Genomic DNA, 18,088 nt, shown 5'->3' on the forward strand with positions numbered 1-18,088 from the left:
ATATATATATAGAGAGAGAGAGAGAGAGAGAGAGAGAAAGAAAGAGAGAGGGGGGAGTGTTTAAGTTCTATTCGTGAAAAAGTTTATACTTGAAGTTATGCTACAAAAGCACATTTCTCATTCAAATGTAAGTATGTTGTTATAAGATGTTTGTTGATAAGAGGATTTTTAACTGGAAGGTTGGCAATTATTGAAATTATTCCTTCTTATGGTACTTGATCTGATTCCTATTTCATTTTTCTTTACAAGAATTTGGAATAGTAATATCAAATTATTGTCATTCAATGGTTTGGAATTGAAAAATAAAAAAAATAGTTTATTATTGCAAATCATTTTAAAAGAGATATTATCTCAGGGATTTCATACTGAGAATCATAAGACTTAAGACGTTGAATTATTTGTAACATACACCTTATTTTATTATAAATGTATTGTTACATTATTTTAGTTTGTCTATTAATCTAGTATAATTACAAGTATTTGTTTTTGTCATCCTACATATGTGTGTGTGCATGTGTGTGTACATGTGTATGTATATATGTATATCTCTCTTTCTCTTTCTCTCTCTCCCCCTCTCTCCATATAAGTATATATATATGCCACTTTTCTAATATTTAGAAATGAGATTAATTTACATCACAAAAGAAAAAATAAAAGCTCTTCAATCATTTAAGAGGATAAACACTGATAATATATTGAAAGGATGATGAAAATGTAAATACATCTATCTTTAGTATCAAGATAGGATAGTTTATGATAATAATGGTTCTAATTATAGCAGGAAATTTCAAGGAAATATTTCCAGAGAAGCCTAAGCAAGCAATGGAAAACCAGATGTAAAGATGATGATGTTCGTAACAATGATGATGATGATGATGATGATGATAACGATGTCGATGATGAGAAACATTCAAAATTTGATTTCCACAGAAAAGTAAGCAAAGATATAAGAAAAAAAGATGGCACTAAACAAGAAACGTCACAAATATGATATAGAGAGTGTAATGAAAAGGTGGCAAATATAATGGAATAGAAAGTAGAGAAAGGGAATCAATAATTAATGAAAAATTTGAGCTTAAATGAATAAAATGTTATGGACTTAAAATGGCCTTATCATGATAATTATTATGATCAAAAGATAACCTTGCTAGGCACAGCCTGTGTTGCTAATCAAGACACTTTCAATTCAATAACAAAGATAAAACTTCACTCTCTTCACATACCTTATGAAATATCCACCAAACAATATAGGATGTCTACAAAGTACATGTGCAATTTTTATACCTATAGTTTTGTATCTATATTTGATAGAACGAATCTGTAAGAAAAGCTAAGGAAACTTGATGTGTCTAGGTCTTTTCTTGTCTTCAGAAATTTATATATTATTTATTTTACCTATTATTTTTTATCTATTTTTTGAGATTTCAAAATGACTTTTTTTTTTTTTTTTTGCAGAATTGCTGTTGGCTAATGGTTTCACTGAAGGAGAGAAAGCAAACTGCATTCTTTGGTTGGCTGAACTAGAATCTACTGTTGTTGTCAAAAGAAGGTTTAGAACTTATTACAAGAAAGAAGCACCACACAGTGAAAAGTAATGTTTATTCAACTAAACTTCAATCTTTAGAGGACTTGCAAGCTAAGATAATTGATGTGATTGATGATAATTACTGAAAATCAGCAGCAAAATGTTTTTCAACAACTACAGAATCATATTACCATTTGTATACATAATGATGATAGATGAAAACTAACAATCACAATAATAAGCTAAGATACTTGTCCTTTCTTATCCATTTTACAGATTAGTCCTATCAAGTATAGTTACAAATCTACAAGTATTTTAAATTGTATTTTAAATTGCACATGGACTTTATAAACACACTATATAACACATCATGTACTGTATACAATCAATACCTAATAAAATAAGACAACACATTACTCTTACTTAATTGATCTGACGCTATAACAAGAAATCCTATTCTACTGTTGTAACCCATTTATATAACACAACCCACTCAACTCATACTTTGCACTGTCACCACCAAATAATTTTTTATAGTTTTGGCACAAGGCTAACTATTTTGAGTGGAGGTGAAGTTGATTACATTGATTCCAGTGCTCCACAGGTACTTATTTTATCAACCCTGAAAGGATAGAAGATAAAAGTCAACCTTGGTGGAATTTGAACTCAGAATGTAAAGAACTAAAGAAATGCTGCAAATCATTTTGTTTGATGTGCTAATGATTCTGACAATTCATCCCAAATAATACAAACCATATAGCACTAACTCTTCACAATATATAAAACTTTAAAATAGCAAATAAAATCCCACAACAATGCTAAACGACAATGTAGAATATACAAACAATTTTACATTCCCAAAAGATAATGTTGCATATACAATAGGAACGTGGAACCTTGTGGTGTTGAAGAACCTTGCATGAAACTGAGGAGGGCATGATGATGATGATGATGATGATAATTTCTTATGTTGGCCACAAGGCCCCAAGACATTGAGAATAATATAAAAGGATGAAATACACTACACAAAAAGGGGCTAACAGTGATAAAAAGGAAACTAATAAAAAAGATAAAAAATAAATTTCAACAAAAGTTTCAACAACAAAACTTCCCCTATAATAGGGCAGTCCACCTCGAGTAATTTGCCAACCCCACCACCACAAAAAGTCCAGTTGACTGCTATTTTCTGAGGCATCAACAATGCTCTCTCCCTATTCTTTTCTTCCATATTCCCTGTGTGAATATTTGGTGACATTCTCGATGCCAACTGCCCAACCACGGTCTATGCTTGACCCATGACTGAGGCTTAGTCAAGTAGACGGGTTGCAGAATCAGGTGTCATGCAAAAGACGTTCATATAAGTTTGTTCCTTTGTTTTTCTATTCCTGATCTGTGCTATAATGGTCACATGATATGAAGATTATTATCATGGACAGATCTGCTGAAAATCATACAGATTTGCACGTCTCTGACTACATTACTGATGACAAGTAACCAGCCTTTTGGCGAGCATGTATGTGAACATTTTTACTCTGTGTTGCACAAAGTTATCAGCACAAAATTTTCCATCATGAATCCCTTCTTCATATCTTTTCTCAGCAGTATCACCACTTTCTGGCCCGCTCATCTAGAGAAGTCTGCTCCCAGTCTGCTGTCAGCTGCAGTAGACAGTTGTCAAGACAGGAGTAAACAAATCTGGCATGTGGAAATATAGTCCACAGGGCAGACCTATCAGTCCAGGCAACACAATAGTTGAAATTGGTTTTCCACAGCCCTCGGTCTCCCTGTCACAGCAAACCATCAAGTAAGCATCAAAGCTTGCTGTCTCAGGTCCAATTCTCAAAAATAGTATGACAAAGTGCTACTGGAAAATTGCATTCATCTGCTTGTAAGCAAAAAGCACCTACCCATTGTGGTCCGTCCTAGACTGAATTCTAACAGCATTGTTATGCTGCACCTTTGCTACTCAGGTTTGAAACATGAAGGCTATGATACCCTCATGTTTCAGTGCATATATCCTAACTTGAACAATGACACCATTCTTGTCACTAGTATGTCTTTTGTTATGCCTTTTTCTATGTGCCTTTTCTAATTGATTAGTTAGTTCCTATGCTAGTCAATTCAAACATGAACAAGCAAGAAAAAACACGAAAAAACAACGCGAGGACGTGGAATAAGTACAGTGTTATAGGACGCTCAGGAAAGGAAAGAAAAGAAAAGAAAAGAAAGAGGATTTCACATTTTGAGCGGAGCTCTTCCTCAGAAATATAGGAAAAGTCCAAAGAAGGGAAGACAGAGAAAGAAAATCGCCAACGATGCACACAGTCTATGCTACTCTGTCATACCTTATAACTTTCTCTCTGCTAAAGGAAGCAGATGCTTTGCTATATTTTCATTTTAGTAAAACTCATCACTTGTTGATGATAGCTCCAGTTAATTCTTACTTATCTGATCTGTGAAATCTTTATGTACTAAGAATTAATAATAATAATAATAATAATAATAATAATAATAATAATAATAATGGTTTCAAATTTTGGCACAATGCCAGCAATTTTAGTGGGAGGCAGTTAGTTGATTATATCAACCATAGTTCTTGATTAGAATTTTACTTTATCAATTCTGAAAGGATGAAAGTAAAATTGGCTTAAGTAGAATTTTAACATAGAACATAACGAGCAGGAAGAACTACCACAAGGCATTTTCTGATGTTTTAATGTTTATACAAAGTTGTTGAAAAGAAATCATCTCTTAGAATATACACCTATGCATGGTGATCTTTATTTTCTCTGTAGCTTTTGATGTAACAAAATGTTAGAGAAAAGGTTTGTAAGGTACAAGTTGTGTTTGAAGAGAAAAGTGAGAAGAAAGAGAAAGTAAGACAAAAGTATATTTAGAAAGGGTAAGTTTGGTGTGTGTGTATGTGCGCATGTGTATTCCTTGGCTATGAATAAAAATTCTTGGATATCAATAATATGAAAATATTGGATAGAGTATATTCTTAACTGGGACAAGACAAATAGGGTAGAAAGATATTGAAACATACACTTTAAAAGCAATCTAATAATGAGTGAATAAAACATACATACACCATCGTTTTTTTTTTATTGTATAGTACATTAGTCCAATATGATTATCAAAAACATGAATGAGAATATATGCATTCTGTTAAACATATTAATCTCTCTAATCAAAATATTCTGGAAGTTAGTAAGAAAATTATCAAGTGTAATCTTGACATGGAATTAAGCAGGACGTGGAGTACGCAACTAAGAAATGTGCCTCTAATAATTAGAGCATTGAGTATGCTAAAAAAAGAAATAAACTAAATCATGAAAAGTGTTCCAGGGCTTATGAGTTTACACACAGACTATAAAAATAGCCCTGCTAGACACAATTCGCATCCTATGCAAGGCATAATTCAGTAGTACAACAATAGAAACTTTAACAGCAAAATACCATAGAAGACATTGAGTAAACTTGCAACGCAGATGATCTCAGAGAATGACAAAGTGACCATACCTATTGATCCATTGATATGACAAATCATACAGATGGAGATCAAGGTAAATCTTAAAGATATTTATGTGACATACAATGAAGAAAGATATGTTTCTCAATCAATGAATCAATTTCAATTTCTTGAAAAAAAATTAATAGAAGGAAACTGTCCTGACCATAATGATAAGCAGAATATGATAGAGATGGAAAACAGAAATTATTACCATAATTATAGACAATTTGGAAATGATAGAAATGATCTAGTCAAATATATTAACCAAAACTCTAGGACTTAAATATCAACACAACATACAAAAAACAGTACTGCCAAGTGCTGCAGATATTTTATGCAATAAAATATGCCAAGATGTTTTGAAATTTTGAACAAATATAAATAAATCCCACAAATATGGAAACACATGCATACACACATACATAGATACACACACTCACACACATGCACATATGTATGTATAAAAGAAAACAAATGAGGGCTGACCAACTACCTGTACTGTGCCACAAAAATGATCAGGTATGCACTTTGATATGCTCTGCTTTGGTCTATAGAACAACATATTGCTACATATTAGTAAGGAATTTTTTTCTAATTACTTTTTCGAGGGCACATGGAAACCCCTCTACTCTCAAGAGATGGAGTTAGGTTACTTTCTTCCTTGCCCTTTTAAATATGAAATCATTGAGCACTGTGGCACAGCTTTTTGAGACACCTTTTCTATGCTTTTTCCTCTCTTGAAAGTAACTTAATTCCACCATTTTCCTGTTTTGCAACACTGGCAAATGACATTTTGCTGTTGCTATTGCCTACATTGTTAACATTGTTAGTTATCACCATTTCCCTTGTAACCACCTGTTCGGTTTCAACTGACAATGTTTGTCAGTCTGTCTTTCTTTTTAAATCTATTAATTCTTCAGCAATGCATTTGTTGCTGTTGTGTTTGAGGCTGGTACTTACTCCCACTCTTCTGCTGCTGGCAATATCCTCCATTGCCTAATTAACAATGTTTTTTAAAAATCAAACATTCTAATGTTCATTGTTCACAATTTAAAAAAAAAATCCCTATCAAGTGAATGTGATTAACTGTAACTTTGCTTCAGAGCACTGTTAAAGATGTATTTTCATTACAAACAACTACAACAACCATGAGAGATAAAATTTGATAGAGGAAGCAGAAGGTTTCCTTTTTGATTAGGGTATTTTCAAAGGAATATTTTAAGGATTTAAATGTCATTCTGTTGTATTCAATAAGGAAGCAATTCAAAATATTAACATCTTTTTTTGCATTTTAGAGACTTGACATGACAAGCAGTGCTCATTTACATTGTTTAAACGCTATGCTTCACTATCCACGAACTGAATTAACAACATACACATAAACTGAAATCATCTTTGAAAATGGCACAATTTGGTTTCAGTACATTTTAATACTGCAGGTTGATTTCAAGAATCATTATATTAATAATAATAGACAAAGCATTGACAGAAATGATAGTATTGGAGTAAATGTGCTACAGTGTTTGATTAGTGTTTAGCTACATCTAATGCTACACGGGTCAATTTTGCCTTTCATCTCTTTGGAATCAATATGTATATTAGAGTTAATTCAATAGAGTTATAACTTCGCATCAATATTAGAAATCCTATTTCTAATTAAACTTAATCTTTCAGAGATCAACAAATAACAAATATAATGCTTTCTGTAGAAAAAAATAATCTTATGGTTATAAAAATAAATGGCATAAGGTTTACGAAAGGGAAAGGATATTTCAAATAATAATCAAATAAAAATGGCAGGACAATGGAAAAAGTGAAAATGAAAAATTCTAAAAGATTTTGCTAATGATACGCATTTAGAACAGATCACAGTACAGCCAAAATATGAAAGAGAAGTATCCAGTACACACTACATTACAACTAACTATGAATATAATTACAGAAATGACTACTAACATTATGCAAGAAGCATTTAATTAAAAATGACTATGAACTTGAAGAAACCCTTATTTAGATTACAAATGTGTAATTTCAAAGAATAAAATTTGAGGAAATATTGAAGCGACTTAAGCAAAATAAACCGTTGTATGAATTTATAAATCATGATCCTCAAAGGAATTTAAAAGGAAAGTAAAAAAGACCCCTAAACAAATGGAGAAATATTAGAATTTGGTAAAAGGGCTGGATTAAAGGAAAAAACTATAAAAAATAAAGGAATGACATAAGACAAATTATGCTTACAATAGTGGCTGGGATCAGTAGGCAGGACATATATAGAACTCATTCTTCTCTTATGAGCCAAAACCAGACTGTAGCGAAAGAGCTTTGAGAGTGCTTTATTGGTATATAAATGAGGCTTCTCATGAGGGCTCATCTCCTGCACATCTCATCTCCTAAAACCTATCACTTCTCAATTTATGATTCTACTCAGTTATTATAATCACCTGAAAGTAGAACAGGCATAAACTACAACCCACAACTTTTCAGCTACCTTACTCCTTTCCTCACTCTGGAACCACTACCATTTCTCATCTTCTCCTGCCCACTGTTTTCATCAGTAACCTCCTTTCTCTACCTTCAGCCATTGCTCTTTCTTCTCTGCTATACTCCATACTTAACACCTCACTTATCTGCTATCATTCTCAATGCCCTCACATATCTACAATAATCCCCCTGCCCCTCAGTTACTCCTATATCTCTTACCATCACTTGTTACAGTAATCTCTTTTCCATCTAACCATCTCTCCTCACACTCTTATGGAACTTACCCCTCTATTCCCCCTGCTCATTCAGTCAGTCCAATTCTCTATATCACTTTACCTATATTCTGTACCTTGAGGGTGTCCCAATACATCTTCACCACCACCACTCTCCCCCTCTCTCTCTTTATCTTACATCATCAGAATTGGTAGAGCAACAGACAAAACGCCTTTTGGTATTTAGATATGTTTATATATGTTCTTAGGTTTAATTTTGCTGGTGTCAGTTTTGACTTTTATTCTTTTGGTGGGTGATAAAATAAATAGAAGTACTAAGATAGATTTAACTGATATATGTAGCTCCCCCAAAATTTATGAAGTTGTGCTTTTAGGTTAGGAATTATTTGTATTATAATTGCTATGAGTGTGTCTGCTCTCACTTTAATTGTCAGCAGTTATCATTGTTGAAGATAATGAATATAATAGTCTATGTGCAAATGTATTAGTTGGGAAGAACATCTATTGTACTCAGTGAATGGATTGAAATTTACTAACTGTCATTTCAAAAGCCACTCAAATAGAAGCTATAATCACATAAGGATGAATAGCAGAGTGATATCAGAAGGTCTCAGCTTAATTCTTGGAATAATGGCATGTTCCCATAATGTTTGCCTTTTGTAACAATGTTGACTCCAATCCTGCATTTATTATTATTTGTATTACTTGAATTCCTGTTCCATTGCAAAGGGCAGTAGCCTTATTTAAAGTTCACAATAGCATTACAACACATTATATATCATGGTCAAAGTAGAGATGAGGGTGCTCCACTAAAGTTACAGATGTTTAGAAATTTCTTTGGATAATTGTACAGATTATCTGCATCATTGCCATAAGTAATGCTTCTGTATGTGACAGTTTCTTTATCAAATATGCTGATAATTTCCACATTTACAGAATTAGCAATAATATAGAGAAGGGATAGTAATGCTGTTAAGTTTGCTGGATCCAATGGCCTGAGTAGAATGACTTATTTGTTGTTCATTTGACACAAGCTCAGTGTTTCTGTCAGAGTACAATTGTCCACACTCTTCATCAATATGAAACAGAAAATCAATTGTATCATGGCCCTATCAATTCTATAGTCATATATTTAAAGTAATTTTCAATTTCATCACTCACTTCTAAAATGAAGCAGGAGTCCTGACTATTTTCATGATAGAAACTCTGTATTTGAACCTGCACATTATACTTTATATCAAACATTAAATAATATCACAATTCTAGAAAAGAAAAGGGGGTAAAAATAAACGACTATGCTATCTTGCTACCAGGTAGTAAACAACATGAAAGGAAAATGATATTTTTAAGCAAATGACACCACCTATGCATACACACTTCATTGTGAAACATGTAAAGATTGAATTGCTGGTCAAATAGTTTTTGACAATGAAGGTCAAAGCATAACTCACACACACGCTGTTATTTTAGAAATAAAATAATACAGGTAAGTGTTCAGGTTGATATAATCAAGTAAGCTCTTTTACAAAATGTGATATTTTGTATCACTGTTAAAAATCAATATCATTAGTATTGAGGCAAGCACCATAGTGAGTCAAAATTAATTATAATCCAGAATTGATTATCTTGTTCATGTAAATTGAATTCATGTTACCAATACTCTTGAGAAATGAATGAGAATGAGTTTGCAAGTCTTAAGTTTTCATGTCCTCTGAAATACAGACCGTTTGTGTCTAGCAAAGAAGCATAGCATTATTGTTAATAATTTCATTTTTTAAAAACGTTTTCTTTTGTGTATTTTATCAAGTCAACATTTTTTTCATTCCTGTAAATTGATGGTTTAGAAGAGAGGAGGAATGAATTATCAGGCAAGCGGAATGTTTTAGTGCTTGTACAGTTATGATTATATAATGAGCTTAGATGTGCATTGCATTCTGTAGCACTGTGTCTTACTTGTCTGTTATGATATAGTTTTAATTTACATATTCTAGGTACTTTTGTTTTCAAATCATTGGATTTAATGAGTTTCTCATGATTCAAAATGGAGATATTTGAGTTTGACTTTGAAATATTTGCTTGCAAGTATATTTTTAGTGTAGTAATTTTTGATGGGGATATTAAAGTTGCTTGCTCTTTAATATGTAGTAGTAAGGCTTTGCCCTTTTCTGCCCTTTTAACAGTAAATTACTTTAAAACTTATTCTCTGTTCAATTTGGTTGTTATTTTATTACATACAAAGCTACATGCTGGCTGCTGTATCCAAAATTCTTCAAGACAGATTAATTATTATTATTATTATTATTATTATTATTAGCTGCATTTTGTCTGTCTTCATGTTTTGAGTTCAAATTCCACCAAGGTTGACTTTGCCTTTCATACTTTCAGGGCCAATGAAATAAGTACCTATTGAACACTGGGGTTAATTTAAATTTAAATTTTAGGCAGTGTGCGTATAGTAGAAAAGATCATCATCATCGTCATCATTGGCAGTGATGATTTACACAGTGAAATGAATGCTAAACTTATTTTCATTTTTACATGAATAAAAATGTATTGATAGTTTCTGGTAGCATTCTCAATCTTATGAGCAAGGAAAAATTCAACAGGAAAGGATATGAGCAAGACCCACATAACTGAGACGAGGTAAAAGGCTTGTTGCATACACTGGGTAATGTTTTCAGCCTCACAAACACAATACTAAGAAAACAATTTACTTTGTGTTGAAGCATTAGAGTTATAAATATCATTTCTTGATCTATAATATAGAAATGATGCCTGTTGATTTTGTAAAGAGCTGTGTAAGTAGCTTTCTATTGTGCTTGTCTATTCATACTTCAGTCTTCACAAGAATTAGATAATATTGCAGAATGAAATTATATTTGTATTTCAATTTCTTAGATATTCAAAGATTTCATATAATCTTTATCCCAATAATTTGAAATAAAATATTTTTTCAATATTCTCATAAAAAGGAATTTCAAATTAAATATTTCCAAAAAGCAAATCTATGATTGGAATATCACAATAAAGGGCCACAACTTAAACGTAACAAAAATAGGACTATATCTGTAAAATACTCTGTAATTAATCTGATGTTAAAAAAATAAATAAATAAAAGAAAGATGTATTGTGAAGGGAACAAAAAGATTGAACAGTTGGAAACAAATGAGAAAGCTAGTGAGACAAATTTATGCAAAACTAAAGAATAAATTTTTGAGGATAAAAGAATAAGTTTTGAGGATATGTTACAGGAAAAAGAAAAAAAAAAAGAAAAATACAGACCACCAGAGATGAAATGTTAAGAAATCCGAAATACTCTTTAAAATAAAAATGGGGAAGTTGAGAGAAAGAGAAATAAAAAAGGCACAGGACTAAATAAACATGTATTTCACACGAAGTACAACTATCAAGAACTTTACTGATACAAATATATTAAAACAATCTGAATGATATTTGAAAGTTGAACTGTAACATTCATATATACTATATGCCACTCTAAAATAGATTATAGAGTAGAATATACTATATATTCTACAAACACTAACAAAACAAATTAAATACAGACGCAAAACTTTCAATGTAATGGACAGATAAAAGGATGAATAACCATATCTTATCTGAAGAGCAAACAATATAAATATTTAGACCTATGCATCTTGAACAACAATAAAATATAATACTAGGATAACAGAAGGTTCCCAAGAAAATCCCACAAATAGTTTATCCTGTCAAACAAAGAATTACCCTGAAGATTTTAACACTTTACCAACAGCTTACTCTCTGGGTGCTAAGAATTTTCTTTATGAGAAGCTCATCCATGATAACACAAAGCTTGAAATCTCTTAAAGTTAGACTACTTCACACAGCTATGACTTCTTAGTAACCTAGGCTTTATCTGCCAGTGGGAATGATTACAAAACTTCTTTTTCATAGATCTGAAATACTGGGAGTATATTTCTGCACTAAATTTCTACATTGGAATGCTATCAATTTTACACAATTATACTTACACATAAAATCCTTGAAGCTCCTTATCAAAAATGCTCTTTACGTGAAGTAAAACAAGTGGATTATGACATATTACCAAATCCCTAAACTTCTCCCTTTACACATTCATATGAAGTCTTTTCTGCAATAATGGTTGGTAACTATTCAATTACCTTCCAAAATAGTAAAGCAATTTAGTTACAGTTTCTTTGGAAACATTTAAAGAAATCTGGACACACTGATTTCCAGTTGTCTTAAATGAACTCTCTGCAAAGAGTTATCTATAAGATAAAACATCATCCATTAATTCACTAATACTTTAGTTTTGAAAACATGAAATTATCAAATATGAACTTGAAGATATACACCATGAGTGTCACTAAACACGGAGCAATAATGATTGAAGACAATGTACTGGCATGCTTTAAGTCTTGATAATTGAATGATCTGAAGAACCAACACATACATGGAAGCATAAATGATTTTGTATACATGAATGTGTGGTACCTATATATGTATGTATTTATGCAAAGGTAGCTACTACATGTCCTTATCCTTTCTTAAGTTATTGTTGTTTGGTTTCAGGTCATTGACTCAACTTATGATCTACAGCAATCCAGCTTTGATTACTCTATTTTTTTGTCAGGCAGTGGAAGTATCATTGCAAAGTGACATAAGATTATGCTCAGAAAAAGTTAGATTCTGCCAACTGAAAGAATTTATACTCCATTGAATAGAACACAAATGTCATGTGAAGAGGAAAGGACAAAGAATTTAGTACATGTTTAGCACATTAGCTATACATGTGTGTGTGTGTGTGTGTGTGTGTGTGTGTGTGTGTGTGTGTGTGTGTGCATGTTTATGTAAGTATATGTTTATGAGCATCTGTATGTGAATGATTTCCTCAAAATCAGTGAATCATGTTTTTTTTGTTGTTGTTGACAAGTAAAATAATTCAATATCTATGTCCTAAGATAATAAATAGTCTACTTTGGCAGAGAATCTGGAAGTAAAACTACAGGAGGAGCAAATAGAGATAATGAAAACGAAAGGAGCACAGCAAAGTGTATGAACAGAAACATTGGTGGAATTTATTGATAGAGTATTTTAATGCGCATGGGGATAAGAAAAGTATATTTATTAGTAAAATGAAGAGTGTGTCATTATTAAATTGAGGCATCAGATAATGTAAGATAAATTTGACGACAAAAATTGTTAGAAGTGAGGTTTCTTCAAAAGTCTTTTGTTCAGTATGTTTAGATGAGAATAATGATAGTTTAATTGTAAGTTATGGAAGAGTGGTAGTGGAATTTCATATACTATAATGAACATTGAAAATATTGGTAAAAGTATGTTAGAACGTAAGTTAGAAAAAGGAGTTATTTGGATATGATATAGAGTAACAGGTCAATAGTAGATATATGATAGCCAGAGACACAGAGATTGCACAGTGTAATTTAGAAATGACTAACTAGAAAGAATAATGTAATGAAAAAAGAAAGTTAACAAAGAATACGTGTTATAAAAATTAACCAGAGAATTATAACCACCAGGCAAATATTAGAACTATCACAATACCACAGCTTATTTTAAACTTGGTAAAATATCTCAAGTTTTATAGTGTCATATTGATATTAATGTTCATGTGAGATAAACAAATACAAATGTGTTTTCATAGTCAAATATGCTACACAAAAGTATTGATGCAAATGGAAGGAATTTTATTTTGATTAAAAATTAACAAACTAATACTCTATCTTACTCAGCTTATTTCAGGAAGCTACTACATTCAGGATGATTTAAAGGTAACTCAAAAATGAACTTTGACTACCTGATATATATTTACTTGTTCTTGTTTCTTTACTTGTAGTGTCTGGAGGAAGAGGGCAGTGTTCACGACCTTTACAGGCCCAGAAAGACTAGAAAACTAGATGTCATTAATGTTCTGTTTAAGCTGTTGCAGTTTAATGTTTCTGTTCTCTGTTTAATACTTTCCACTTAAATCTTCAAACATGAGTGTTGAAGATGCAGTACATGAAGACATAGTACATGGTTTTATAGTGAACGAGACCTCTAAGCCTCTAATAGAAATGTTTTAAATGTTAGTACATACTTGCAGGTAGCTGAACTAGAATTTTAAAAGCTAAATGCCTTAGCTATGAACATAGCTCAGAACATGTGATAAAATATGAACCACTAATCTTTTTGAGGATATTCTAATAATTTGAAAACAATGACATAATGGTTCCCCTGTTATTAATAGTGTTTCACGAAAGACTACATGAAAAATGTAATTTTGTCAAATTGATGAAACAATACTAAAACCTTAGATTAGGTTGTACCTGCTGTTAGAGAACTAATATTTTTGAGTTCAAATTCTGGTACTGTCTTTCTCACCTATTTCCTAGTGTCTATACAACTGATATAGAATCCAGTATATTTGGTTTTGAGTATCCAAGGCAACCATTTAGCTATCAATACAGAAGTTTATCATTACTACTTCTGCTTAAATCATCTCAAAATATCAGTAATCAAATATGTATTATTTGTAGATTTGTTTCCCATAAACTACTGTGGTGAAACCTATTTATAAATTCTGCTGTCTGATGCAATAAAATGGAACTATCCTCTCCCATTTTATTTTACTTATATTTTCCCCTTCATGCTGTTACCCCTAGGAGCAGATTAAAATTGATATGATGTTTTAAAGAAATCTACATAGCATTTTGAAATTGTTTTGACAAAGGAAACTATCTGAAGTTGATTGTTGTTGCATAACTGAAATAAGTAAAACTGATGTGAAAATTTATTAAAATAATGTTTAAAATTTATAAAGGTGAAATCACAGGATTCTAATATGAATATAGAGCTGATGTTTATAGAAGTGATAGGGTACAGAAACTTTAAAGCTTAAAATTTGACCTTAATCACATTGAGATTCTTCTTAAATGCATTTTATTTGAATAATAGCAACAAAAAAAAAAAAAGAAGAAAAACTGTGGATATGTTGTGGGGATAGAATCCCAAGCTTGGTTTTTAGCACATGCTAAATACAAATAGAAGCTCCATGGGAACAAAGTAATGAAATGAGACTGAGGAAATGAGCAGGAGAGATATATTTATCCAAAATTGTTGAATATCATAACCATAAAATTTGGTAATGACATTGTGTCTGTGATATGTGCACATGCAGAGTTTCCATATATCAAATAAAAAGAAAGAAAAGAAAAAGGAAATAAAGTAAAGAATTTGCAAATGAAGGTGAGAAGGGTTAAACAAAAGATGTAACAACAGAGATACGTACTTGGAAAAACATGCATTGGACCAAACTCTTCTGAAATGGAAGTAAAGAAGAAGAGATAAAATGAAAAACGGACAACATTGAAACAACATAGATTGCATTCCTTAGTGATTTTCTTTGTGTTTAATGCTATTTCTTTTCTTCATTTAATTCTTTATTTTACAGATAGTGAGTCTGTAAGAACTATGTGAGTTTGAGACGAAATGTAAATGCTCATGTATCTGCACCTCAAAAACTAGAGTATTTCTATAAGGAAACCAATTAGAACTCGCAGTAGCTTTTTAGTATAATTTTTGTTTGTAGTGGCAAAAAGAAAATAATTCTAAAATATTTGAGAACGTATTTAATGCCTAATTAATAAAAGTGCTATTCTAAAGGTACATTACAAATACTACTACAAATATTACGTTATTTCCATAAAGAAGGAGCATCACACAATTTTCTTAAATGAACTGATGTGAAAACCAGGGCTAATTGATTCATGGTTGACTGGTTTGCAAGAGAATAATCATCTAGCTGACTAAAAATTATTAGCTTCTGTAACTTATGTAAATGCCTTTAATTTACAGAGTAACCTTAGAAACAGCTATCCTTAGAAAACAGACATGAAAAGAAACTGCTAAACTTTCATAAAAACTAAAACAAATGCATGTTTGTATATGACACACACACAAATAGACTAATAGATATTCATATATATTTATATAAATACATATAAATATAATAAAATATCCTGGAGATGAATAGGTTCCAATATGTTTAAAATGTCTAAAGCATTCTGTTCATGATGGCACTCTTACAACACCACCAAGAGTTCAGAGCCCAAAGAAGGTAACATGTGTGTATATATGTGTGTGTGTTTGTATAAAACATACTCTATGTATATCTTATGATATATATACATTTATTTATATATATTCTGACTCTTGGAAAGTTCAGTAATTCACAGTGTGTAGTTGTTTTATTCCAGGTGGGAAACATCGTATTGTGTAATTCTGAAATGGAAGTTGTATTCATTCAGCTGATAAATTTGAGTGTGTGTGAATTAATAAAATGCAATTGTCACTTTTTGTGGTTGGGTATTGTGTGGATTCTTATTTTACAGATTTGTAAGTTAAATTAATACAAATTCCATTTCAAAAAAATCCTACAGTACAAGGTTTCTCAATTTTCATTTCCTATAACAAAATTCTTAGTTAACAAATGTTATTCTCTTTCATTTAGTTGAGATAGTTGTACCACATACAATATACCTACACCTATTAATTATTCACACACACACACACACACACACACACTTCAAAAGTGTATTTGATATTGAAATGGCTGAATGATATAATTTTGATATATAGTAATTGTAATTTAAGAAAAAATATGTAGCATATAATTTTTAATTGATAAAGTAGATTTATAATATACACATAAAATATATTTGTGAAACTTTCCTTTCATAAAATTGAACAAATTTAGGTTGCATGAAAAATATTAAAAATAGATAATTTGTTTTAATAATTCCTATTTAGAATATGTAACTATAATCTGTTTATTATCGTATTTTAAAATAAAGTGTGTCTGTTTCTCTGTACTTTGTATGCTTTAATTAAATCTTCAAATTGAAAAAATTGCAAGTTTTCACTAGAAGTGTGCTTTTTCTCTTGATAGTGGCAATACTTCTGATTCTGTTATGTGGTATCTATACACTACCTGATAAACAACAAACAAGAATAGAGTTCTTTTTGCAATGATATGCTTTGCTTATCATAAAAATTGATATAATGGCTCATATTCAAGTAGTCAAATGTTATTCAGTGATGCTAATTACATTGAAGCCCTGTTACTCGGAAAATAAAAAGATGCACACTTGAGAGAAGAATGTAATATTTCTAAAATATCTTCACCAAACTTTGCATCCAAGAGATTGATTCATAATGCTTAAGTCTTTATCAAGAATTAGTTTTTGTTCCTGACTTATTACTAAGTTTGGGTAATGATAGTTTGCTATTGAAAATAGAACCCCTGTCTTAATGAAGAATGCTATATCATTTATATTAAGCAAAGTTTAGATAAATTTCTTTTCACTCAGTCTTATTCCATACTGAATAAGCTTTTAAATTCATGTACCTACTTGCACTGCTAAAATAAATTAGAAGCCTTTTCCAATGCTAATTGTGTGAACATGACATTATTTATCTACAGCTATATTGACCAAAGAAATACATTTTTTGATTCTTATATCTCTAATAGAGGGATATTTCTCAGCTTATCTACTTCACCTAAGAGGGAAAATGAAATAAATGATCTTAGTTTAGTCTATATGAAATTCTGAAGAGTTTATTGTTCAGAGGGTATACATTGGTAATAGCACACCACTCAGAATTAAGAACTCACGTGTGTGTATGTGTGTGTGTGTGTGTGTGTGTAACTGAGAGAGAGAGAGAGAGAGAGAGAGAGAAAGAGAGAGATGTGCAATTGGGAGAGTAAAGTGCATGGTGATATGTTAAAAGAGATACTATAAACACAACACAAAAATAAACTAGGCCCAGAAGATTTTGGCAAGATGGGATCAATTCATCATATAAATAACTATCTTTTGAATGTTGCATAGGATGTTAATAACGACTATAGAGCTGGGCTGGAATTGATAGCAAATAAAATTTAAGATTATGTGCATCTAAAGAATATATATTCTGTTTATTAAATTTCAATGTATGTGTATGTGCATATGTGACTGTGTAATGGACATATGTCTTATAAATGCAGGTTATATAGCCAATGATTTATGGTTCTAACTATATTCTACAATTACAAAAAATAAAAAAAAAGCACAAAACAATATTAAGCGTTTAGAAATATTTCTAAGAAGAAATGAATTTTAAATTTATTTTTCACTATATAAATTGAATGATTGATGTTAAATAACATTTCAAAATAGTTACATGAAGATATAAGGAAAAATCCTTTTTTAAATTAATGAAAGTGCTAAATAGTGTAAATTTGTTTGAACAGAAGCTATATATAATTATAATATATAACATAAATATATA

The 18,088-nt window shown here is 30.9% G+C and overlaps 1 protein-coding gene across 7 annotated transcripts in view; it reads right to left on the minus strand.

The window, feature by feature from the left end:
- The window catches only part of LOC106880165 (neurexin-3), a 359,785-nt gene that overhangs the window by 39,621 nt on the left and 302,076 nt on the right, over positions 1-18,088 (minus strand). For 5 of the 7 annotated variants that reach the window (XM_052967514.1, XM_052967515.1, XM_014930006.2 and 2 more), the window contains one exon: positions 15,048-15,077. The exons of the other annotated variants lie outside the window; for them this stretch is intronic. In XM_052967514.1, the coding sequence (XP_052823474.1) occupies positions 15,048-15,077 (30 nt within the window). The remainder of the gene's footprint in view (positions 1-15,047; positions 15,078-18,088) is intronic. 7 annotated transcript variants of the gene reach the window in all.

The sequence above is a fragment of the Octopus bimaculoides genome, chromosome 4 (genome assembly GCF_001194135.2).
Source record: "Octopus bimaculoides isolate UCB-OBI-ISO-001 chromosome 4, ASM119413v2, whole genome shotgun sequence".
Lineage (NCBI taxonomy): Eukaryota > Metazoa > Mollusca > Cephalopoda > Octopoda > Octopodidae > Octopus > Octopus bimaculoides.